The 26,329-nt window shown below is 39.6% G+C and overlaps 1 protein-coding gene and 1 long non-coding RNA gene across 2 annotated transcripts in view; both read left to right on the top strand.

Moving 5' to 3' along the window:
- Window positions 1-9,887: 9,887 nt before the first annotated feature.
- On the top strand, window positions 9,888-13,452 carry LOC115439080 (uncharacterized). The gene is made up of 2 exons (XR_003938187.1): window positions 9,888-9,989; window positions 12,869-13,452. It is a non-coding gene; the product is annotated as an uncharacterized LOC115439080 (long non-coding RNA).
- Window positions 13,453-13,471: 19 nt separating this feature from the next.
- Window positions 13,472-26,329, top strand: part of LOC115438917 (endothelin receptor type B-like) — a gene marked incomplete at its 5' end in the record, with an annotated part of 16,719 nt that continues 3,861 nt past the window's right edge. The window contains 5 exons of the mRNA XM_030162807.1: window positions 13,472-13,975; window positions 17,520-17,647; window positions 18,233-18,431; window positions 21,253-21,405; window positions 24,493-24,626. Coding sequence (XP_030018667.1) covers window positions 13,472-13,975; window positions 17,520-17,647; window positions 18,233-18,431; window positions 21,253-21,405; window positions 24,493-24,626 — 1,118 coding nt within the window. The remainder of the gene's footprint in view (window positions 13,976-17,519; window positions 17,648-18,232; window positions 18,432-21,252; window positions 21,406-24,492; window positions 24,627-26,329) is intronic.

The raw sequence follows: 26,329 nt of genomic DNA, 5'->3' as shown, positions 1-26,329 counted from the left end.
CTCAAACTAAGCTTACGCGCACCGACACGGGGTTTGGCTCTATGAGCTCGACACATGCGCCGACACATCGGTGTTGCCAGACCCATCACTACTTCTATGGTTCATTCCTTTTCCTCTTTTCCATTTTTCTAGTAACACACTCCTTTCTTCAGTCCAGTCCCGTTCCAGTCCTGCTCCATGGGTCTGGTACCACAGTGTGTTCCACACTCCTGTTCTGCAGACACAGGGGGTTGAAGGAATTCACAAACGTTGGGACACCTGCAGGAATTGAACCACCAACTTTCCAGACTTGATCAGCCTCCATTGCTGCAGAACTGCTTTCAGTTGTTCACCCATTTCTTGTTCTCCTTTTTGTATAATTCTGAAATGTACATTATTTTTCAGTTTTGTTTAACCTTACCTTTTTCTTTTTTTTTCTCTGTCCGTTCACTCTGACCTTTGGACCATTTACAGCTGTTCACTGGACTGGAACTGATGGAATTTACAGACACAACTGGAACAAACTGGGGTGTTCTAAAACTTTTGACCGGTAGTGTATGTATGAATATGTTTTCTTTTTACTTGACACCATGTATTGTGTAGCTTAAGCTGTAAAGTAGGTGGGCTGCCCACCTACTTTACAATTTGACTGAAAAAGAAGCAAAACTTATTAATGCCCACCGTGGGCATTAATAAGTTTTGCTTCTTTTTCAGTCAAATTGTACTTTTTCTTTCTTCTTCTGATGTTTTAAAATGCATACAGTATGACTAACTAACTAATAGTGTTTTGTAGGAAAAAAGTGCTGTGATCAAGATTATTATCATTAACAGAAACTAACGAAATGAAAAAAACTAGAATTGAAAAAAACATTTTCATTAACTGAAATAAATAAAAACTATAATTAAAAGAAAAAAAACATATCTAACTGAAACTGTATTGTGTGTTTACTAAACTAACTAAAACGGATAAAAATTATGGATCAAATTCCCTTGGTTTTGGTCTTTGTCAATGTCAGATTGATGTTAAATGGATTTCTTTGTCTCTCTCAGTTTTCTGTGCTGTCTCCATACGACACTTTTTGCTCCGTCACTTGTGTTCACTTGTGGTTTCCAGTCGTCTTCTGGTCCCCACTCTACCTGGAAACATGGAGACTAAAGCAGCAGAGTCCTGTCTGGGATTGATTTGAATAGGAGCACAGAGAAGAAGAGAAAAGAGACCACTGAACTACAACTGAACTACAACTGAACTACAACTGAACTACAACTGAACTACAACTAAACTACAACTAAAACTACAACTAAACTACAACTAAAACTACAACTAGACTACAACTAAAACTACAACTAGACTACAACTAAAACTACAACTAGACTACAACTAAAACTACAACTAGACTACAACTAAAACTACAACTAAACTAAAACTAAGCATTTAGAAAAAATTTAAAACTAATACAAACTATCAAACCTGCTCTAAAAACGAATTAAAACAAACTGAATTAGAGGGGAAAAAAAGTCCAAACTAAATAAAACTAAACTAGAATGAAAATCCCACCCTCTTCCATCCTTGGTCTTGCTGTGTTTGTCTCAGTTTCAGCGTCCCCTCACCACAGCTGGATGGAAACTTGGTGACAGTGTGACTGTGTTTCATTTCTTCAGTTTGTCATAAAGTTTCCAGTTGAGGATGGAAAGTGCAGCAGCTGACGCTCACAGGCTGTTTCCTTCCTCTCACTCTTCTATGTTCACTCAGTGTCTGGATTTAATTTGCTCTTAAATGTCACTGTGGGCACTCGGCCTGTTTGTTCTCGTCTTTCTAATTACCTTCAAGTGTCATTTGTCCAATTACCAGCGGTGCTTTTAAAGGCTTACAAAGAAAGATGGAAGGGTTCAACTTTTTATTTTTATTCCAACAGACGCTGGCACAAACTGCAGCCCACCTTCTACTGAAAAACATGTTTCTGCTTCAAATGAAAGGTCTGTAATAACTGAAGGAAACCTCTGAAATGAGCCTGATAGTTGACCTGAACACAGCCCTGCAGTGCTTTCAGGTGCTGCTGTTTCGACACATTTAACAGTTGAGGTGAATCAGACTACCACCCAGACCTTCTCTACTGTACAAAGGCTTTTCCAGCACAGTGTGGGTTCTAAGTGTAATGGAATAGAACTGTTTGGTTTAAACCAGGGCTCACCAGGACCAGGGTTGGACAGTAGACCTGCAGGACCAGGGTTGGACAGTAGACCTGCAGGACCAGGGTTGGACAGTAGATCTGCAGGACCAGGGTTGGACAGTAGACCTGCAGGACCAGGGTTGGACAGTAGACCTGCAGGACCAGGGTTGGACAGTAGACCTACAGGACCAGGGTTGGACAGTAGATCTGCAGGACCAGGGTTGGACAGTAGACCTGCAGGACCAGGGTTGGACAGTAGATCTACAGGACCAGGGTTGGACAGTAGACCTACAGGACCAGGGTTGGACAGTAGATCTGCAGGACCAGGGTTGGACAGTAGATCTGCAGGACCAGGGTTGGACAGTAGATCTACAGGACCAGGGTTGGACAGTAGACCTGCAGGACCAGGGTTGGACAGTAGACCTACAGGACCAGGGTTGGACAGTAGATCTGCAGGACCAGGGTTGGACAGTAGACCTGCAGGACCAGGGTTGGACAGTAGACCTGCAGGACCAGGGTTGGACAGTAGACCTGCAGGACCAGGGTTGGTGAGCCCTGGTTTAGAGGATTTCTGATAACATGCAGATGTTGAGAACACTTTAGATGGGCTGACATTTTACATAAACCTAATAACACACACATAGTACACTATCCTACATGTACATGTAATATATTTACAGAGCAATGTGCAGAGGGAAGTGAGAGAGAACAATGCAAGAATAAAGTGTAGATACAAATATAAATAAAAGTATCCCCTAACGAGTGGTTTCAGGTTAGTCCTGATTCTAACATGGGTTTGCTGACTTGCTGTTTTGCTAAACATGTGACCATGTGTAGTTCATGCTGTCATGTGTGTATTAGTCAGAGTAATCTGTCGATCTGTTCCATGGCTGAAGTCACGTACAGCTGCCATGTGTTTATCTGTCAGTGGACTGTAACAAACAAACCACTGAAGAACATTCTGGTGACCCACAGCTGGAACTCACACTGAGAGGAAAAGATATGGATCAGACATGTGAAGAGATTCCCAAGATCACAGACCGACAGACAGACAGATACAGACACGGACAGACAGACAGACAGACAGATACAGACACGGACAGACAGACAGACCGACAGACAGACAGACAGACAGACAGATACAGACACGGACAGACAGACAGACCGACAGACAGACAGATACAGACAGACAGACAGACAGACAGACCGACAGACAGACCGACAGACAGACAGATACAGACAGACAAATAATGGCAACTTGGAACTTCAGCTCTTTTTCTAAGCTATCGACTGTCCCAAATAAATATACTCTTTTCTTTTGGTCAGTTAAGGTATAGTTTTTAGATGTTACCTGTTGGACAGTTTCGACTGTGGCTCCAGTCTAACATCTAAAAACCATACCTTGTCTGAACAAAAGAAAATAGTACATTTACATAACAGAAGACAAAATGAACATCATTAGCCTTATCGACTGTCTGGTTGTCTACATTCATGAAAACAGTGAAACAAAGCAGGGAGTTGATCCATAACGGGGGGGCACTCAGAAAAACTAGAACCAACTAGAACTAGAACAAGTAGAACTTTGATCCTTGTGGTGGTGTGGGCATGTGGAACCAACTGGACTGGTGAACTCCTGCCAAAAGGAGGAGGCCAGTATAGACTTACATCTAGAGGACAGGTCAACTCTGGTTTCATTCTGGATTCATTATCATGGGGTTATTTGTGTATTAAATGAATAAACCAAGTGCCTGGCACAAAAACTCGGTGAACAGTTTGATGTAAATCATTTTCTGGGGGCAAATATCCCTGAGGTCAGATTGACCCTAGGGTAATAATATGTGTTAGTAATATTTAAGGATAATGTGAGGGTTAAACTCTGTTAAAGAACCGTTTTCATGAATACAGGTGTCAAAATGGAACCCAGGTCTCCTTACCAATTTTGAAATAATTCATTATATAATTTCCAAAATGCGACTGGAAGTATTGTCAATGTGATTGTGTTTATTTATCTGTTTTATTTTTTGTGCGTGCCTGCACTACCTGCGTAGCCGGAAATGGTCACGGTATCGCGAGATTAGAGCTCCAATCAGAGAAGGGCTGAGGCATAAACAGGAAGTAGAACAATAGGAAAAGGAAGTAAGAGAGAGGAGACGGTAGAGGCCCTACTGTTAAAACTTTTTGGCAAAAACTTTGTGATTTTATTCATAATAACATTAAAAGACATTTTCTGTTTTTTTGGAGGAATGGATTGTTTGGTAGCTTGCTCAAAAGTGAATCTCTATACCTGATAAATCTTTTAACTTTAATGTCAAAATTTCACATTCATTGTTGTAAATACTCAGCAAAAAAGCCCTGCTTTACTGCATTTTATAATAATTTCAAACAGTACATTCTCTCAAGTAAATACTCTGAAAAGCGAACGGCAATCAAAAGTGTTGAAATCTGTCCTTCCCTTCATATATTCATCTGAACTCTGAACTTTGACACCCCTAGTCTAAGTTGGCATACTTCTTTCTCTTTTTCCTATCTTTCCTGTCCTCTTTTTCTTCTGTCCTTTTTTTCTATACATGATTATAATCAAGCACTTATATAATGTCTTTTATAGCAAATGTTTTTAAATAAGAGGAGACGGTAGAGTGAGCTGTGGTGTGGACGGTAAACTTGGAGTCATAGAGCTGGTAAATACACACCTGTTTAACCACTTATCTGAGCTACATTTATATTCTTGGACCCTTCAATGTATAGATGTGTTTTGCGTTACCGTTATACAGGTCTAATGAGGACGAAAGAAAGAGAAAAGAAAGGAGAAGTGAACTGAACCCCTGAATTGGTGAGTTGTATTGCTGTTAGCCGTTAGCTTGTTGCTATTGTCTCTTTTATTTCAGTGCCTGCTCTGGTTGCCGCTGCTATATGTTGTCTAATGTGTGTATTATATGTCTGTAAAATGCATGTACTTGGTGTATTTAACTGTGCCGTGTCGCTATTAGCGGTTGCTGGTCAGTGGACGCTAATTAGCGCTTGGCGTTAGCGCTAGCTTAATGGCTTGCTAGCATTAGAATGCTAATGCAAAAGTCTATCCGCTAAACCGGAAGTACTATCCGTAATCGATAAAACCTGTTTAATGTTCACTATGGACAAAGGTGACCATACATTAAGAATATTAATTAAGTTTTGTATATTTACAGTAAAATTATGCACTTTTGATTACTGTGGATAATGAATTTGATGTCAAAACTTGATACAGCTGTAGATTTGTGATTTAGTTGTGATTTTAATTGAATGTGTTTGGTTTGATTAACCTTAACAAAGAATGAAGATAATTAAAGTCGGCCTTGTGTTATTCAGGACAGGTTTTTCCCAGTGATTGGAAACCCAGATGGCGAGTGAGGAAAAAGAAGAACTTGGATCTGCTGACCTGAACTTGTGGAACAGGGTCAGTTCTTTCGCAGTCATGTGGGCATGGAGAGGAAATTGTGTATTGTTATAATTACAGAAAATCTGTTCATTTATTTTCATTTCTTTGGTTAATACCTGATATTATGGGTCTCCCGAGTCAGTATGTGAAACTTTTAATTTGAGTCTGTTCCCCAACAAGCAATTTACAGTGTGACACTGCACGCTATAATCAGAGTTTTGGCGCCTTTACCTTTTGTTTCAGAACTCTGGGAGATGTAAGCAGCCATGCAGTTCATGAAAATTTTGGTTTAGCCTCTGCTAATTTAATTTTTTATATGAAATGGCTAGTTTAAGCTGTATGAGGTGCTTATAATGTGCTGAAACACATTTCTATATCATTTGGTTTGTGTAGGAACTTGTTTTACAGGGGTCGCTGACCAGAGGTTTTTGTGTTTTATGTCACTTCTGTCAGGAACGAAAATCAATAAACGGAGACTGCCTCCAAAGTTGTACGCGCGGGTCTCGTCCTTAAAAAAAAGAACACAACGCAGAGTCTGACACCACCGCTTACACTCGGATCTGCTGAACTGAACTGATCCACCAGCATAGTAGGCCCACACACACACACACACACACACTGCCCAGCCTAATTCTCTTATTTAATTTTGGACTCTTGACTACAACGGACTACTTTTCCTGGATTTTTGGACTTCTGACTTGTTTTTTTCCTTTACTGAATTGGAACTGGTCATAAACCTGTGTGAAAAGTTATTTCATATGGAAAGAACAGAAAAAAGAGTCTATCAGATTGAAACTCTTTAAGGTGCACCCACATTAGGAACTTATAAACAGTTGTTTTTCTAAACAAAAGGACATTTTACTTTTAACTCATGTTTCCTGGTTTCCATTGCATTCTGTGCATCAGTTTAATCATTCCCCCGCTCTAGCCCATCCTGGAAAACTTCTTAATTTTCTTACATCCATTGCTAAACTAGCCTATAGTAAAGCCCCTACTAATGCTAATCATTCAAATCTAATTATATAGCACTTGCTACAAAAAACATCTGCTCTTGTTTGATAGATTTGACATATTAGAAACTAAGAAAGGAGAACTCAGGTTAAAGGTCATAGGTTAGACTTTAAATGTGATCAATAACTCATAACTAGAAGCACTCGGAGAGCGCAGACCTCCGCCAAGGCTGATCAGTGCCCCCCCCCCCCCCCCCCCCCCCCCCCCCCCGTGGGCCCCCCCACCCCCGATCACCACCAAAATTTAATCATTTCTTTCCTTATCCATTTCAACAAACCCTGAAAATTTCATCCAAATCTGTCCATAACTTTTTGAGTTATGTTGCACACTAACGGACGGACAGACAAACAGACAGACAGACAGACAAACAAACCCTGGCAAAAACATAACCTCCTTGGCGGAGGTAATCAACAAAGAACACTTCTTAACTCTTTCGGTGCCAGACAGTTAAGGGGCTAATAAGCCTTAAAAGTGCCACAGAATTTGGCTGTTTTTCAGTATTTCGCGTCGTTTTTATAATATTGAAGAATCCTGCAGGAAACCGCTCGGTAACATCCGACCGATTGCTGATTAGATTCAAAACGCACCCGGGACGCAGCCGATTCCATTATTGATCGTAATTTGCATAATTTATAATAATAATAATAATAATTAATAATAATGATATCTTTATTTATATAGCACTTTTCATACATTAAAAACTGTAGCACAAAGTGCTTTACATATCAGTTTAAAAATCAGTACCGCCCCCCACCCACACCCACCCACTCACCCGCAACACACACACACACACACACACACACATGCACACACACACCCGCACACACACATACACACACACACACACATATACATGCAAACCCACAAGCTCACACATACTTAAGAAGACTGACTGAGCACGGGTAGACCAGAACAAAAATGTACAAGTAAAAGTAAAACATCAGTTTAGGAGGCGCTGTCTCAGGGAGCCATCCGCACCAGGAGGCAGCCGCCGACCCCGGCGACCAGGCACCAGCAACACAGCCCCGCATCCCAACTAGTGGGAGAGGGCCAACTGGGACCCCCACCCACCAGAAAGGAGCGGACCCCAGTGAGAGAAGGCGCCACAGCCCCCGGAGTCCACAGCCGCCCCCCGGCATGGAGGGCTCCCTCTGATGAAACACCGGAGAATAAGAAACATTAAAAAGATATAAAATATTATTCGGTCGCGTGACCTCAATTCCCGTCTGCTTGGTCTCAAAAGGGGGACACAGAAAGAACGTCATCGAAATGTGAGAAAGAGATGGGGGTGGATGGTTTGTTTGTACACAAATAGGGCGTGTTCTCCAAAGCCGATCTGATCGGCCCGTGGCACTTTACAGGTTGTATTCGTAAAGCCGATTTAATCAGCCCATGGCACTGAAAGAGTTAAACTTAGATATGTTGAAAATAATAGATCAGGTCTGTCAAACTCATTTCATTTCAGTTCCACATTCAGCCCAGTTTGATCTGCAGTGGACCCAACCAGTAAATAACAGTGAAAAAAGTAAAATTATATCATGATACATTATGTTACATCTACAAAGTTTACTTAAAAATCTGAATAACATGACAACTTGAATTGTCCTTAAGAAAAATAAATGCAATTTTACCAATATTCTGCCTCAGTTTATCAGTTACACACGTGCATTACAATCACACAAAACATTTAGTAACAGGCAGAATATTGTACAATTGCATTTACTTTTCTTCAGACATTTTCATTTGTTCATATTTGTTCAGGTTATTCATGTTTTTGTAAAAGTATAGTTTGGTAATGGAAACATTTTCATGTAATTTTACTTTTTTACACCTAAAAAACACAGAACATGTGGGGTTGTCATTGGGGGTGTTTAGAAAATATCAGTTTTGCAATATATTGCGATATTTCATTTGACAATACTGTATCGCTATTAAAAAGTACTGTATCAATATTTTTAGGCATTTATTTAAAATGCAGATATCAAGGTCAAGGTAAACTATTATCCCTGAGGAGCAATTTGTTCTGCAGCCAGCAGTTTCACACGGACAACAAACCAACAATAAATACAATAAATAATCCATTAAAAACATAGCACCAATATTACAAAGAATTGTTCAGCAGAATAATGGAACTGGAACTAAAGAATTCCTCATCCTATTGGTCCTACATTAGGAATACTGTATCTGCGACCTGATGGAAGCAACCTGAACACTAATATGTTACTATATATTATGATGTAACACTGTTTTATTAAATACTGGTTATCTGCATCATCCTAAAAGCACTTTTTTCTGTCTGAGAGGCAGATGTTCGTACTTTTGTTTGGATTGAACTCAAATCCTGTTCTGATGTCAGCTGTGAACAAATAGAATCTGAACATTTGAACAGGATCTGAAACTGGAATGTCTGTAAAACAGAATTTCAGTTTGAACATTTGCTGATAGAACATTAGATCCTGTTGGGATCAAATCCAAATATGTTTAGTATTTGTGCAGATTTCTGCTGTAATTCAATTCTTCCAGGAAATAATCATTTTTAAAAAGAGACAAACAGCCTTTTTAACAGTATCATGATATATCGTGATATATTGTACGTGATCCTAATATTGTGAGTTGTATTGTATCGCCAGATTCTTGCCGATACACAGCCCTAGTTGTCATTATTTATTGGTTATTATAATAATATTTTACTGGTTCTGACCCACTAGAAATCTAATTGGACTGTATGTGGAAACCTGAATTAGAATGATTTTGACACCACTGATTGTTAATATCTTCAGTGTCATTTTTGTATTTCACAAATTCATCTCGCGGGCCAGATTTGGCCCCTGGGCCGCATGTTTAACACCGGTGGAATAGAGGAAAGTACCCTGCGTCAGTGCTGAGCTTCAAACTGAAAAGCTGAAACAGAAACAGTGTTCAGACGAAATAATAAAACAGTGGTCAGAGAACAGGATCTGGTGTGACAGAGTCTGGCTTCACTTGTGTTCAAACACTCTAATAAACTCCAATTTGTCATTCAAACACTGCAATAAAATTTACTGCCTCGGTTTTAACAGCGTTACTTTATCTGCTTAGAGTGGAAAAAGACTAAAAAGCAGCTCTAGTAAATGTGTGTGTGTTGACAGTAAAAGTTCAGTGTTGTGTTTATGAGATGTTCCAATCTGAATGATATGAAGAGGCGATGGGGAGGAGTGAAACCAGAGTGTGTGAGGAGAAGAGAAGAGACCACCAATGGAGGACAAAGGAGGGAGAAGGGGGAGGAGAAAAGAGAGGAGAGGAGTAAAGGGACCATACAGGAGGAGAGGAAATGAAAAGAACAGGGAGAGGAGGAGGAGAGAAAACAGACGGACCCTGGGTTAGTCCTGATCTACAACTGAGGAAAGAGTGATCTGACTGAAGAAGGACTCTGACAGGTAAGGTCTACTTTTACTCTAATGAATTTTGAACATATTTAAGATGTTTTCCTCTCAGATCTAAATTTAATATTTGCTAGTATTTCTAGTTTGAGTCTAATGTCAGCAAAAGTTATATTAATCACAAGTTAATTTAAATCAGGGTTCTCAAACTCCTGTTCTGTCAGGTTCCACATTCAGTCTGATCTGATCTGCAGTGGACCCAACCAGTCAAATAAGAACAGAATAAACTAGAAAGAATGACAACTGACCATTTATGTCTGTGTTTTAGTGCAAAAAAAAAAAACATTAAATGATGAAAATACTTACTTTTATAAACTATTCAAACATAAAAGATGTGAATAACCTGAAAAATCTGACATTTCTTCAGTAAAATCAGTGTAATTTTCTCAGTCTTCTTCCTCCACTTCTCATTAGTCCATGTGCATTCTGGATCAGATCTGCAAAGACACTAAACACTGAGAACAGGAAGAAAAGAGTTCAAACTGGACTGAATTTAATACAGACATTTCAGGTTGGACACATTTGTTCAGGTTAGTCACATTTTATTGGTACAGGAGAGTTTGGAAATGGAAAGAGTTTCACAATTTAATGGGATTTTTTGCACTAAAACAAAGACAAACATTTGCAGTTGTGATTATTTACAGACATAATGGAATATTATTTTTCCATCAAACCCAGTAGTAAATCTGCAGTCATTCTTCTGTGTGGGTTCTTCTGCTGTTCTTATTGGACTGTAGATCAGATTGGTCTGGATGTGGAACCCACACTAACATGAGCTCCACAGCCTGGACTGTGGAATTTAGACACTTTGGAAATTCATCCCAGGGGTGGGACTGGAACCTTTAGGGGGACGCAGGTTTGACAGCCCTGGTGTAAATGCTACAGACTATTCAAACTTTTACCTGATGTAAAAATTCGACGAGTGTGGATTAAATGTTTCAGCCGCTGATGTTTAATGCATTTCATGTTTTGATTCATGGCTGTCAAACTCCTGTTAGTTCAGTTCCACATTCAGACTGATCTGATCTGCAGTGGGCCGCACCAGTCAAATAATAGAAATGATAGAATAAGAACTGATAAATTATGTCAACTCCAAAGTTTTCTCTGTGTTTTTGAGTGAAAAAAGTACAATTCCATAATGAAAATGTTTACATCTACAAACTGTACTTGAACATAACATGAACAAATATGAACAACCTGAAAATTCTGAAGAAAAAAAGGTGCAATTTTAACACTATTCTGCCTCAGTTTATCATTTACACATGTGCACCACAGCGTACAGATCACAGTGGATCGACAAACACACTAAACATTTAGGAACAGGCAGAATATTGGTACAATTACACGTTTAGACATTTCACAACACACAGCCTGGACTGTGGAATTTATACACTTTGGAAATTCATCCCAGGGGTCGGACTGGAACCTTTGGAGGGACTCATTTGGGCCCCAGGACTCATGTTTGACACCCCTGTGTTAGAGGAATTCTGTTCTGTTTCTGGATCGTTTATTGGTGGAAACTCACAAAGGCACATGAGACAGGTTACGAGAAATTAAAACTGAGAACTGACCACAGTTAAGAAAAAAAACATTGAGCTTTAGTATTGTCAAGCATTTGTAGAAGTAACGTATTAATACCACACGACAAAAATATTCCCGCCTAGTAAAATTTCTGCATCCAAAACCTTCAGTGAAAGCATTAGGACAAAAAAAAGAACAGAAAAAAAAAGAAAAAGTAGTCACTGTGCAGCCAAATGGTCTGAGTCAGTTTTTTTTTTACTGTTATCTATGATGTTTTTTGGGGCATCTTTTCATGAGATCAGAAATCTTCATCTTCATCTTTCAATCCATTTTCCAGTGAATCCAGTCCAATCCAGTTTATATTATAAACCCATTTGAAAACACTGTTGACCAACAGTGCTGTACAAAAATGGAATAACACGTAAAAAAACAGTAAAACATCATTCTATTAGAATGATAAATAAATTCAAAGGTTGTCCAATCAAAAATGTATTATTATTATTTTATTTCTGTCAAAAATGATGAAGATGAAGTGAATGTTGGTGCTTTTGATGGATGGTGCATGAACACAGACCAGGACATTGTTCTCACAGTCGGGGGTCCACATCCTGGCTGTTACAGTTCGGTTTAGGCAAGAAAATGATCCAAATTACCCAAAACACCAACAGGGAATTCTTGGCAACAAAGTGCTGCTGGTGCCTAAACCTAACCATAGAAACCACTAAAGACTTAACACTGTTTACGGCAACACAGTGGACCAGGAGCTGCAGCAAAAATGTAACTAAGTATTTGTACTTGGTTACTGTACTTAACCTCCTCAGACCCAGGAAATGTCAGCACAGAACCAGCTTTTGTTGTTTTTTATTCAGTCAGTGCCTACATTGTAAACATCATGATGCAACAGTTTTTTCAGATGCAGTTTTTCACATTTTTGTAGAATGTCCTTTGTGGTGGACACTTTTCTTTCTTTTGTTTTTTTTTGGGTATAAAGTTGTGAAACTCTTGTCCATAAATGTGGACAGAAAACCCACAGCTGGGTCTGGGGAGGTAAGTAAGATTGCTGATGTAGTACTTCTACTTTTACTTGAGTATATATTTAGCAGGATATTTGTACTTTACTTAAGTACTAAGCTTCAGTACTTCCTCCACCACTGAAAAACTACAGGAAACATAATTTTGGTTCTAAAAGATTCAGAAATGTTTTGATGATCCTTTAATGACAACATTTTACTCTGGAAACTGAGTTTGGGGATGACAGGTTTTGAAGGTCATGGGGGTCATGGGGGTTTGGGGGTTTGAGTATAGAAGATAAAGCAGGACTGTGATCTGTTTTTAGTTTGTATTTTCTTTTCCAGATATCGTCAGAACCTGGAAGTACTGAACTGTGAACGCCCTTCCATCCCATCAGAACCTGCTGCTGTCAAACCACAGAACTTCTACAGTCAGAGCAGGTTCTAGAAGTGGTCCACAGGTTCAGGAACCAGATCCAACAGGGCTCTGGAACCATAGTGGGTTCAGGAGTCTGAGTGGTTCAGGTTTAGGCAGAGTTCAGGACCTGGTTCAGTATTAACAGTGTCAGCAGTGGGTGGGGGGGGGACTCCTGCTTTCTCCTCTGACTTCAGGACTGACAGTGTGTTCCAGAATGGGACCCAGACCCAGGTCCAGGTCCAGATCCAGGTCCAGGTCCAGGTTTCCATCTGTGCCACTGGTCCTGGTAGTATTTTTGGTGTTTGCTGATCCTGTATTGTGCCGCAGTAACTCCTCTGGATCTGATCTGATGATGTCGGACCAGGCGGACCTCCACCACACTGAGCTCCCACTTGGACCAGGGCCGGACCATCGGGTCCAGACCTCGGCCCAAGACCCAGATCAGGTTCAAGAAACTCTGGACAAACCTCCATCCTCACTGGATCTCAGACGGTCCAAACCCAAAGATGAGCCCCAGTCCAAACACAGACACAAGCCTCCACCCTCCAACTCTTCCAGGGTCGTTCACAGTTCGTCCAGTTTCTCCTTCCTCCAACTCTTCCAGGGTCGTTCACGTTCGTCCAGTTTCTGCTTCCTCCAACTCTTCCAGGGTCGTTCACGTTCGTCCAGTTTCTGCTTCCTCCAACTCTTCCAGGGTCGTTCACGTTCGTCCAGTTTCTGCTTCCTCCAACTCTTCCAGGGTCGTTCACGTTCGTCCAGTTTCTGCTTCCTCCAACTCTTCCAGGGTCGTTCACGTTCGTCCAGTTTCTCCTCCTCGGTGTCTGCAGGAAACCCTGATAAAAACTGCCTTTAAGTACATCAACACCATGCTGTCCTGTGTCATCTTCGCTGTGGGGATCATTGGAAACGCCACCCTGCTGAGGATCATCTACCAAAATAAAAGCATGAGGAACGGACCCAACGCTCTGATCGCCAGCCTGGCTCTGGGAGACCTGATCTACATCACCATCGACATACCCATCAACGTCTACAAGGTACAAGTAGGGATGGAACTAATGAACACACCAGTAACAGTAAATCACAAAAAACACAATTAATTTCGGTTAATGGATTACTGTGTCAGAAATCTTTACCATTTATACACCGGGTAACTATTTGGCTTTGCTCTGACTTAAACTGCGCGCCCATGAGAAACACATGACCACTGGTGTTTCTCCACCTTACTCCAATACTTCTGTAAAAATGGCTGTCTGGTTGAATCCGGGCTGCCCCGAGGGGGTCACGTAATTTAAATTATTAACTCACCAATTATGTTTCGGATGGAAGGACCAAACCAGGAGAAATGAAGAATTCACCCAAAAAGAAGGACTGAGTTTTTAAAAAGTTAAAACAAAACTTGATTTATTACTTCAGGCAAAAATAGAAAAAGTTACAAAAAAGAAAGAAATCAGTTATCAATTCGTCTAGCATCGAACACACTATTGGTCTCTGACATAAGAAGCTTCTTCAGTACATTTTATAGTCTTTGATGACTCGTAGAAGACTTCCCATCGTTTAGTTATTCCCCTATTTGGTGACATAAACCCAACATTCACCTATGATTGTTTTGACAGTTGTTGCGGGGTTCAAACATGTCACAGCTCACGTCAATAACTCCACATAAGCTAATTCTAAGAAAAAACACATGTGAAAGTTCACCTGAGTTAATCACACCTTGGTATGACATTTGCGCCAACAATTTAGCTTACACTGCATAGTTAAACCACAAAGAGTTTCCATAAGTACGTCTACTGTACTTTCCGGGCTATAAGGCACACCGGAATATAAGCCGCACCCGACTATAAGCCGCAGGTGTCCACATTGTGACATGAGATATTTACACAGAAAGATGATTTAAATATTTATTTCCATCCCTTCACTGCTTTTTTCCAAACAGTGCCTGTAACACAGCTCTGTCACACTCCTTCTACATCTCTCCTCCGTTGTTGCTCAATGGCACTTCGGCGCTGCAGCTCTATTTCCTTCTTTACAGACACATCGATTGTTTTGAACTTCAAAGCTGCATCATGTGCATTTCTTCGTGTGTTTTCCTTGATGAGGGTTTGTGCATGACACGCAAAATGATTGTTCAAAGTTCAGATTCAATCTTCTCCTCTTCATCACCTCTTCCACCTGTCTGTCTCACTTTTGTGCTTCCCGTTAGAGCGCCCCCTGGAGGCCGTTAGCCCATATAAATCTATACTGGAGCTGCATCGCTGTATAAGCCGCAGGGTTAAAACCAGAAAAAAGTAGTGGCTTATAGTCTGGAAAGTACAGTAGTTCTAACACTTGTGCAATTCTTAACCACAGAAAGTTCCTAAGTTCATAACCATGATTAACTCAGCTCGCTTTTACCACAAGCTGAAAGATGAGATCTTTTTCTTAGAATCTGACCTTTTCCTCCAAGTTCAGCACACACCAACCTGAAACAACCCTGACCTTTCACTGTTCAGTACACAGAAAATAAAAATCAGAATAGAACAACTTACATTTGCTAAAAATAAAAGACTCTTCAAGCAAAACAACTTGTAACATTACATTTCTTCTTCTCCATTTTGTTTCACGATGTATGAGAGTTATCTGACATTTTAAAGCAAGATTTAAAGTCACACATTCAACTTCCATTTAACATATGATACGTCTCACATAACAATTACCGGTATAACGCTAAACGGCGGTAAAATCACAGACGGTTAGTATTACTGTTTAAATTCTAATTCTCATGATGACTGTGTTTGATTACTGCACTTTTCTAGAGAAAACCCCCTATGTACAGATCTGCTTTTATGTCAAATATTTGAGTATAGTTTGAATTTATTACATTTTTAATTTTCTATACCTAATATTTGGAACTAATATTCACTTTTAAAGTCTGTGAAGGGGTTCATTAAGCATCTGTGTGTTATTTATGCAATAAATTATATACATTTTTCAAATCAGATTTTATATATTTTTTGTGTTTCCTGTCCTTTTATGTTTTTATAGTAGGGTTAAAGTGAAAAAATAATAGACAGATGATACAGATGAAGTTGTGCTGAAAAACAGATCCCAAACATGGGTATAGTAAACATTTGTTTCTATAGTATATAAAGGCAAAATCAAAAGGACTGAAAAACAGACAGAATAGGCTCAGACCACTAAGGGTTAATATTGGAATGTTTCTGACACAGAAGGGACACTGGGACGATTATTTTATTTGTTGTTGTTGTTTTCAAAATACAACTTGGTTAAATTCTTTCCGTGTGTGTATCAGTACTTTTTGAACATTTTGAGCACAATTTCAGTAATACCATGATAATAATGATAACTGTGATAATTTTGGTCACAATAACTTCTGTCATAGAACATATGTCTATGGATGTGCAACACAAATTTCATAATGATATTTCACCAATTGCATTTTTTATGATTTTTTGAAAATGGTGCATAAAAAATAACAAAAGTCAACAGAGTGTAACAGAAGAGAAATGGAGCGGAACCATATTTGGTCCAAAGTTGAATCTTGGTCCCAGTCATGTGTCTGTCCAATTAGATTCAATTCACACCAATATTAGTTGAGTTCTAATTTTAAATGTGTGGGAAATGGGGATTTTCAGTGTTCAGTGTAAATGTCCACAGAGTCCACATTCCACAGTGGATGTGGACAGTTTAGTTCCACATACAAGAGACTGTTCTAAGCTACAGGTGGATCCAACTGGAGGAGAATCGGAGTCGTTTGGAATTTTGGATGAATTTTGGAAAATGTCTCAGTGATGACAGATGGAAAACTGTAGATGTTGTGACCTTGCTGTGACCTTGAACTTTGGCCTACTGGGACCAAAATGGACTGGGCTGGTCCCAGGGCCTAGGCCTATCTGTGGGGAAGATCTGGGAAAGATGGGTGGAAGAGTTTTACACTAAAGATGAGAACAAACAAACAAACACACACACACAAACAAAGCAAAGTGATCACAATACCTCCTGGTGGAGGTAATAACTTTCCATACTTTGCCTCGCAGTGTTTATATCAGTGTTTTTCAACCTTGGGGTCAGGACCCCACATGGGGTCGCCTGAAATTTCTAGTGATTACTAAAAAATGAAAACTTATTAATAAAAATGTACATTATATAGTCTAAATGTCCTCTAAAATTAATGTTTATTTGCAACATAGTATAGCAAACTATTACATGATCAAAAACAAATTAATTTAGCAAAAAAAAAAAGTCTGTGTTTGAATGCCTGGGGGTCGCCAGATATTTTTGATGTTAAAATGGAGTCAGGAGTGAAAAAAGGTTGGGAACTACTGGTTTATACTGTCGGTGCAGAAACGTCAGCTGTGTGTGATGTTTTGTGTCAGCCAACAGGAGGTGGAGTGTTTCACAGATAAGGACACTAAAATACACCCCTGTGTGTGATAGCCCACCTCAAACACACACTGTCACTGATGATAGATACTCTCACACACATACTGAGCGTCCCATTAACCCTTGAATGCTTGGTCTGCTGTGTGTTTGTGTGTGTTTATGTGTTTGTGTGTTTATGTGTTTGTGTTTGTGCAGCTCCTGGCCATGCGCTGGCCCTTCGCTGACAGTGTGTTGGGTCTGTTCCTCTGTAAGCTGTTCCCTTTCCTGCAGAAAGCTTCAGTCGGCATCACCGTCCTCAACCTGTGTGCCCTGAGTGTGGACAGGTAACTGTTTAGGATCATTTCAACCATGACTTTAACCCACGAAGAGCCAAACAACAACTGACCACCTAAACCATCTACTGATCTGAACTGTTTAATTCCTGTTGATCCACTAATCCTATCAATACATGTCAATAATTGGTGTCAAATACAGTTCTTCATCTTTTCATGGTCATCAGATATGACCATATTTGGACGTTCAGAGGCTCCGTAGTTACCATGGAAACACCTTCATCTTCTACAACATTGATTCTCCAGTCAAACCCATGGAGTTGGATCAATGACAGTGGATGGACACACTGGGTTTATGTTCAGTTAATGACAGACTGGACTGAAAAAAGTTGCTTTTTAATTTATTTTTTTTAACTTTTTTGTTTTTGATATAATTTTTATTATTTTATATTTGACATGTAAATTCTCAGTATATTTTTGTCATTTCATTGATATTTTCCTGTATCTTAAAAATACAGGAAAAATCTGTAAAATGAACAGTGAAAATTCTGTTAAATTACAGATTTTTTTTACAGTGTGTGAGAATCACAGATAGAATGGGTGAACAGTCTTTCTAATGACTCTCTGTGTTCTCAGGTACCGCGCTGTGGCGTCCTGGTCACGTGTCCAGGGAACAGGCGTTCCCATGGTAACAGCCGTGGAGATCGTAGTGATCTGGCTGCTGTCCGTGGTCCTGGCCGTTCCAGAGGCCGTCGGGTTCAACATGGTGACCTTCGAATACAAGAACGTCACCATCAGAACGTGCATGCTGCAGCCACGGAGTCCTTTCATGACCGTGAGTTTGTCTGTGTGTTTACATGTATGTTTACAGTACGTGACTGCATGGGCGTAATTACAGCTACAGAGTGTGTGTATGTGGGTGGTCTGACATGTGTGTGTGTGTTGATAGACATCTTGTCACCATGTAGAGCATTTTAGTTAAGCTCCACATACAGCCCAACAGGATCTGCAGTGGGCCAAACCAGTACAATAATAACAGAATAATACAGAAATACTGTCAACTCCAAACTTTTATCTGTTTTACAGCAAAAAAAAGTCAATTTACATTCTGAACAGGTTTCCATCTACAAACTATCCTTTCAAAAGATGTGAAGAACATGAACAAACTGAACAAATCAGTGTAATTTGAACACTATTCTGCCTCAGTTTATCATTTCCACATGTACATTAGAAGTGACAGATCACAGTGGATCTACAAACATTTAATAACAGACAGAATATTGTTAAAATTACACTTAGTTCTCTTAAGAACTTTCAGGTTCATATTTGTTCAGGTTATTCACATTTTTTGTGAAAGGATCATTTGAAAGGACAAACATGTTAATGTAATTTTACTTTTTTAAAAATATGAATCACAAAGGAATATTACCTTTGGTTTACATTTGGTTTCTTTGCTCAATAATCAAAGTTCCATTTTCAGGTCATGACTTTAAACAGTTAATTCCCACAGCACAAATTTAACAAATGTAGTTCAGTGGGTCAGAAGTCAGGAGGTGCAGTGGATTAGGGTTAAGGGTTTAAATCCTGCTTCATCTGGATGACGAACGCCGTCTCTCTGGGGAAAACAAATGTTTGGTTCATTTTCTTGTTTTGTTTGAGGGCGAGGTCCGTCAGATCCCACAGTTTAAAGCATCATTTCCTGTTTATGTGTCCAGGTCATGACAGCGCTAAACAACAACCCCCCCCCCCCAGGCCTTTTCAACCCCACCTCAGTCATCAGTCTGGGTATCTGGCCTCAGGCATCAGCTGTTAGACGCTGGAGTCAGGTCCATGTATTGAAGCGTTGCTAATGCACTGTGATTAAAACATACAAACTGTCTTCGGAAGGATGTAGTATGAAAAAAGTCCATACTCAATAATGGACAGAGTGGATGAAGAATACACTGTTGCCCATGCAGTTGTTTTTCAGACACGTTCTTCTTTTTATTCCTATTTATACACATCAGTCGTCACCTTTGACCAGATGCTACACTGTCAGACTGGATGAATTGAGTTTAATTAAAAAATCTGAGGTAACCAGTTGCCTTAAAAAATGTCAGTAATGAGTACTGAAAACTTGAGTGGATTAAAGTGAAATGCTTGATTTGAATGGAATTACTATTTTAAGTCCAACACACTAAATGACAAGTTAATTTACCTGAAAATTTGTTACAATGTCAGTTGTTTTGTATAATCATTAACTTAACATCATCAGTTCATTGGACTCAATTCCAAGTTAATTTAAATTAAAATCTTTTGCAATGTAAATTGCTTTGTATAATTATTAACTTAATATCTTGAACTGTGGATGGAACTTAGGCAGGAAGTTAATTTAATGTAATTTACCAGTACAGGAAGTGCTTTTAATTTGGTAAGGCTTAAAGATTTATGTAGAACAGGAGCAAATGTAGCTGTAAATGCATAGCTGTTCCTGTGGCTGTGACTCCTGGTGCAGCTGTGCAAAAACACACAAACAAACCCAAAAAGGCCAAGAAACACTGACGCACACACATTCAGTCCAACTGAATACTAACAGCACAACCCACTGAACCCTGCACAGAAAAACAACACATGTACAACAGCAGCAACAATACCCACAATGCACTGCACAGAAAAACAACACATTTACAACAGCAACAATACCCACAATGCACTGCACAGAAAAATAACACATTTACAACAGCAACAATACCCACAATGCACTGCACAGAAAAACAACACATTTACAACAGCAGCAATAATACCCACAATGCACTGCACAGAAAAACAGCACATTTACAACAGCAGCAATAATACCCACAATGCACTGCACAGAAAAACAGCACATTTACAACAGCAGCAATAATACCCACAATGCACTGCACAGAAAAACAGCACATTTACAACAGCAGCAATAATACCCACAATGCACTGCACTGAAAAACAACACATTTACAACAACAGCAACAATACCCATAATGCACTGCACAGAAAAACAACACATTTACAACAACATGCTCTTGTGACATTCTGGCCTTATTTTTCTTAGGTTATGTATAGGGCTGTGTATCGGCAAGAATCTGGTGAAATGATACAAATCACATTACTAGGATCATGATACAATATATCACAATACTGTTAAAAAGGCAATTTTTTTTAAGATTTCCTAGAAGAATTGAATTCCACCATAAATCTGCACAAATACTAAACACATTTTTATTGGATCAGAACAGGATCTAATGTTATATCACAAAACTTTTCTAATTCTTCTAGTTTCCAAAGGAACTCCCATCTGCTTCTCAGACAGAAAAAAGTGTTTTTAGGAGGATTCAAAGAACCAGTATTGAATAAAACCATGTTCAATAATAATTAATAACATATAAACAAAAAAGAACAAAAATGAACCTCCACAATATCTGTACTTGAATAAATACCTAAAAATATCCATACAGTACTTTTTAATATTGATACAGTATTGTGAAATGAAATATTGTGATATATTGCAGAACTGATATTATCTAACAGCCCTAATTACAGATCTATTCTTTAAGTCAATTCTAAAGAGAGATTCAAAAATCTCTCACAGAAAACAGTCCAGTGGTTCTTACAGGTGTTTTTTTGTTCTTTTTGTGTTTCAGTTCTACAAGGATGCAAAGGACTGGTGGCTGTTTGGCTTTTACTTCTGTGTTCCTTTAGCCTGTTCTGCAGTTTTCTATGGCCTGATGACCTGTGAGATGCTCCGACACCAGAAGGGAAGCCTCAGGATCGCACTGAGTGAACACCTTAAACAGGTGTGAACACACACACAATGACAGAGTGAACACCTTAAACAGGTGTGAACACACACACAATGACAGAGTGAACACCTTAAACAGGTGTGAACACACGCACAATGACAGAGTGAACACCTTAAACAGGTGTGAACACACACACAATGACAGAGTGAACACCTTAAACAGGTGTGAACACACGCACAATGACAGAGTGAACACCTTAAACAGGTGTGAACACACGCACAATGACAGAGTGAACACCTTAAACAGGTGTGAACACACACACAATGACAGAGTGAACACCTTAAACAGGTGTGAACACACGCACAATGACAGAGTGAACACCTTAAACAGGTGTGAACACACACAATGACAGAGTGAACACCTTAAACAGGTGTGAACACACACACAATGACAGAGTGAACACCTTAAACAGGTGTGAACACACACACAATGACAGAGTGAACACCTTAAACAGGTGTGAACACACACACAATGACAGAGTGAACACCTTAAACAGGTGTGAACACACGCACAATGACAGAGTGAACGCCTTAAACAGGTGTGAACACACGCACAATGACAGAGTGAACACCTTAAACAGGTGTGAACACACACACAATGACAGAGTGAACACCTTAAACAGGTGTGAACACACACACAATGACAGAGTGAACACCTTAAACAGGTGTGAACACACGCACAATGACAGCAGCAGGAAAACATCCGAGCATCCTAATGTCGCTCTCCTTTTAGAACTGTGGATCTACTTCAGACCAGGGCTGTCAAACTCATGTTCGTTCAGTTCCACATTCAGACTAATCTGATCTGCAGTGGACCAGACCAGCCAAATAATATAAATAATAGGATAAGAACGTATGAGACGTATGAAAAGTCCAAAGTTTTCTCTATGTTTTTGAGTGAAAAAAGTAAAATTCTCTAATGAAAATGTTTACAACTACAAACTGTACTTGAACATAACATGAACAAATACGAACAACCTGAAAATTCTGAAGAAAAATAAGTGCAATTTTAACAATATTATGCCTCAGTTTATCATCTGTACCAGGGCTGTCAAACTCCTGTTAGTTCACTTCCACATTCAGCTAATCTGATCTGCAGTGGGCTGAACCAGTCAAATAATAACAGAATAATATAGAAATAATGACAACTCCAAACTTTTATCTGTTTTACAGTGAAAAAAGTCAATTTACATTCTGAACAGGTTTCCATCTACAAACTATCCTTTCAAAAGATGTGAATAACATGAACAAACTGAACAAATCAGAGTACTTTTAACACTATTCTGCCTCAGTTTATCATTTCCACATGTACATTAGAACGTACAGATCACAGTGGATCTACAAACACACAGAACATTTTAGAACAGACAGAATATTGGTACAATTGTACTTATTTCTCTCCAAAAATTTCAGGTTGTTTATATTTGTTCAGATTATTCAGATACTTTTGCAATATTATACTTAGTTTCAGTGTAAATCCATGAAAATATTTCCATTTCCAAACAGAAACATTGTCAGTTGTCATTATTTCTCTGTTCTTCTGACAGTATGTGACTGGTCCTGTCCACTGCAGACTGAACTGGTCTGAATGTGAAACCTGAACTAAAAGGACTGGGCACATCTGAGTGGAATTTATGCAGTTCATACATTCATCCCAGGGCCGGACTGGACCCTTTGGTGGGCTGGATTTGGACCCCGGGACACATGTTTGACACCTGTGGTTTATACATGTGCATTATAACGTACAGATCACAGTGGATCTACAAATACACAAAACATTTAATAACAGACAGAATATTGGTACAATTCCACAGACTTCTCAGAAGACATTTGAGGTTATTCCTATTTTGTTTGTAAAAGGCGAGTCTATAAATGTAAACATTTTTGTGTAATTTTCCTTTTTTTTTTTTTTTTTTTTTTTACAGTTTTCATTATTTATAGGTTATTATGATAGTATTTTACTGGTCTGATCCACTGTAGGTTGAATTGACCTAAACTTATTTTAACATTCTCGAATGTTAAAATCTTCAGTGTAATTTTTGCATTTCACAAATTCATCCCAGGGCCGGACTGGACCCTTTGGTGGGCCAGATTTGACCCCCAGGACGCATGTTTGACACCTGTGATTTAGAGAAACAGGTTTTCAGTTTTGTGACAATGCATTTCACATCTAATCCAAGAGGATTACTAAACAGTTTATTTAGGTTAAAAATGAGGACAACTGATAATATAAAACCGGGCTGTGAAACTCATTTTAGTTCAGTTCCACATTCAGCTGAATTTGATCTGCAGTGGGCCGAACCAGTAAAATAATAACAGTGAAAAAAGTTAAATTACATTATTTACATTTACATTTATGCATTTGGCAGATGCTTTTTTCCAAAGCAACTTACAGGGGAAAACCATGATAATGTTTACATCTACATCGTTTCCTTAAAAATCTGAATAATGTGAACAAGTTGAAATATCTTAAGAAAAACAATTGCAAATTGAACAATATTCTGCCTCAGTTTATCAGTTTATCATTTACACATGTGCATTACAACTGACATTACAATTACAAATAGACAAAACATTTAATAACAGGTAGAATATTGATAAAATTGTGTTTACTTTTCTGAAGACATTTCACATTGTTCATACTTGTTCAGGTTATTCATATTTTTTATAAAATGATAGTTTGTTAATATAAACATTTTCATGTAATTTTACTTTTTTACACGAAAACAGAGATCAAATCTGCAGTTGTCTTTATTTATGACGGTATTTTTCTGGTCTGACCCAATTGAGATCTAATTGGTTTATATGTGTCTGTTTAGAACCTGAAATAACATGATTTTTACACTATTGATTAATATCTTCAGTGTCAACTTTGCATTTCACACATTCATCCTATGGCCCCGATTGGACCCTTTGGTGGGCCGGATTTGGCCCCCTGGACGCATGTTTGACACCTGTAATATAAAACAATGTATACAGCTTGAACTATTTCTGTGCCATATTTAAGAACAGCAGTAAACTAAGTATTCAGTATCAAACACACAGTACACAGGTGTTAAACACATTTAATCTGTCCTCCCAGCGTAGAGAAGTAGCCAAAGCTGTGTTCTGCCTGGTGCTGATCTTCGCTCTCTGCTGGTTTCCTCTGCATCTGAGTCGTCTACTGAAGAAAACCATCTACAGAGCCCATGATGCACACCGCTGTGAGCTGCTCAAGTGAGTGGAAACACACACACACACACACACACACACACACACACACACACACACACACACACACACACACAGATAGATAGATATGGTGAAAATACTGATGAGCAGCTCAGACCACTACAAAAAACACCAGTTCTTATTCAAAGGGATACAAACTAAACAAGAAAAGCACTCAGAGAGCACAGACCTCCGCCAAGACAGACCCCCCCCCCCCCCTTACCCCTCCCCCTTTGTTGTCCTTGTTCATGTGAAGGGGTAGAGGTGTCCTGATTATCAGTGAGTCGGAGGGTAAGGCTGTGTGTGTGTGTGTGTGTGTGTGTGTGTGTGTGTGTGTGTGTGTGTGTGGGGGGGGGGGCTTTGTGACCTTCCAAACAGGACCACACTCCAAACCCAGATGAATGAGGAATGTGTTTTCTTCATAAACAGTTGAATCATGTGATCGACTGTTGAATACAGTTTCAGTCAGTGTCGTCTGCTGGTCTGTCAGACAGGGGAAGCTCATTGTCGCTTACATCAAAAAAATTGTCCAGTTCTTTAAACATAAATTGGTCCCTCTGTTCCTTTTTCAGAAAATGCTCAGTGTCCTTATCGTACACAGTTGGCGTCTTTTCCAGGGACTGGACCAGTGTTAAAACCAGATTAAACTCAAACAAGAAATGATTAAATTATGGAACTGAGACAAGAAAACATGTCCCTTCAGTCCAGTGTACCAGTTAGTCCAGTGTACCAGTTAGTCCAGTGTACCAGTTAGTCCAGTGTACCAGTTAGTCCAGTGTACCAGTTAGTCCAGTGCACCAGTTAGTCCAGTGTACCAGTTAGTCCAGTGTACCAGTTAGTCCAGTGTACCAGTTAGTCCAGTGTACCAGTTAGTCCAGTGTACCAGTTAGTCCAGTGTACCAGTTAGTCCAGTGCACCAGTTAGTCCAGTGTACCAGTTAGTCCAGTGTACCAGTTAGTCCAGTGTACCAGTTAGTCCAGTGGTTGTGTTTTCTTCCAGGTCAGTAAATGAACAGTTCATTTGGTTTCTGTGATTTCACAGCAGAATGTGTGACGTATTAAACTGAACTGTGTCAGTGAAGGAGCACATCTGAAAACAGCTGTCAATCAAACAGCATTCAGCCTTCAGACCCGTCCTCCGATCGGCACGTGGAGGCTCGGCGCCCGGCCGAGCTCCGCCCACAGCTCCGTTCACCCCCGGAGACGCCGAGCGTCTGGGGGTGGGACGACAGGGTGTCCTGTGTCCAGTGCTGGTCCAGTCTGTAGTGGTTTTTGAACCAGTTCCACTCAGTCCCATTGAAGTGCATGGACGCTGAGCGTCTACGGACAAATGCACTGAGCAGAGATGGAATGAACAAACACAGACACGGGAATGGAGGAGAAGTGAACAACATCCAGTCCACTGATCTGGGATCAGACTGATTCTGAACCAACTGGTCTGAGAGATGAACGTGTTCCAACACATTTGGAGTCAATGAAATGAAAACAACTGAACAGATTTGAGCATTTAATGGGAGTCATTTTAGGCGAAGAGGAGCTTCACCTGCAGTCTGACACTAAACACCTGTGGATTCAATGTGTTATAGATGGCATTTGTCCGGTTGCAACTCCATTTCAAGGGGGAGGGGCCAAGTGCAAAGGCCAAAGGGGCGGGGCCAAGGGGTGAACTGGGCTTCAGCCTCAAACTAGACTCTGATGTGCTGTGTGTGT

The sequence above is a fragment of the Sphaeramia orbicularis genome, chromosome 18 (assembly GCF_902148855.1).
Source record: "Sphaeramia orbicularis chromosome 18, fSphaOr1.1, whole genome shotgun sequence".
NCBI classification, from domain to species: Eukaryota; Metazoa; Chordata; class Actinopteri; order Kurtiformes; family Apogonidae; genus Sphaeramia; species Sphaeramia orbicularis.
The sequence above is the reverse complement of the archived record's forward strand: the minus strand, read 5'-3'. Positions and strand labels throughout refer to the sequence as shown.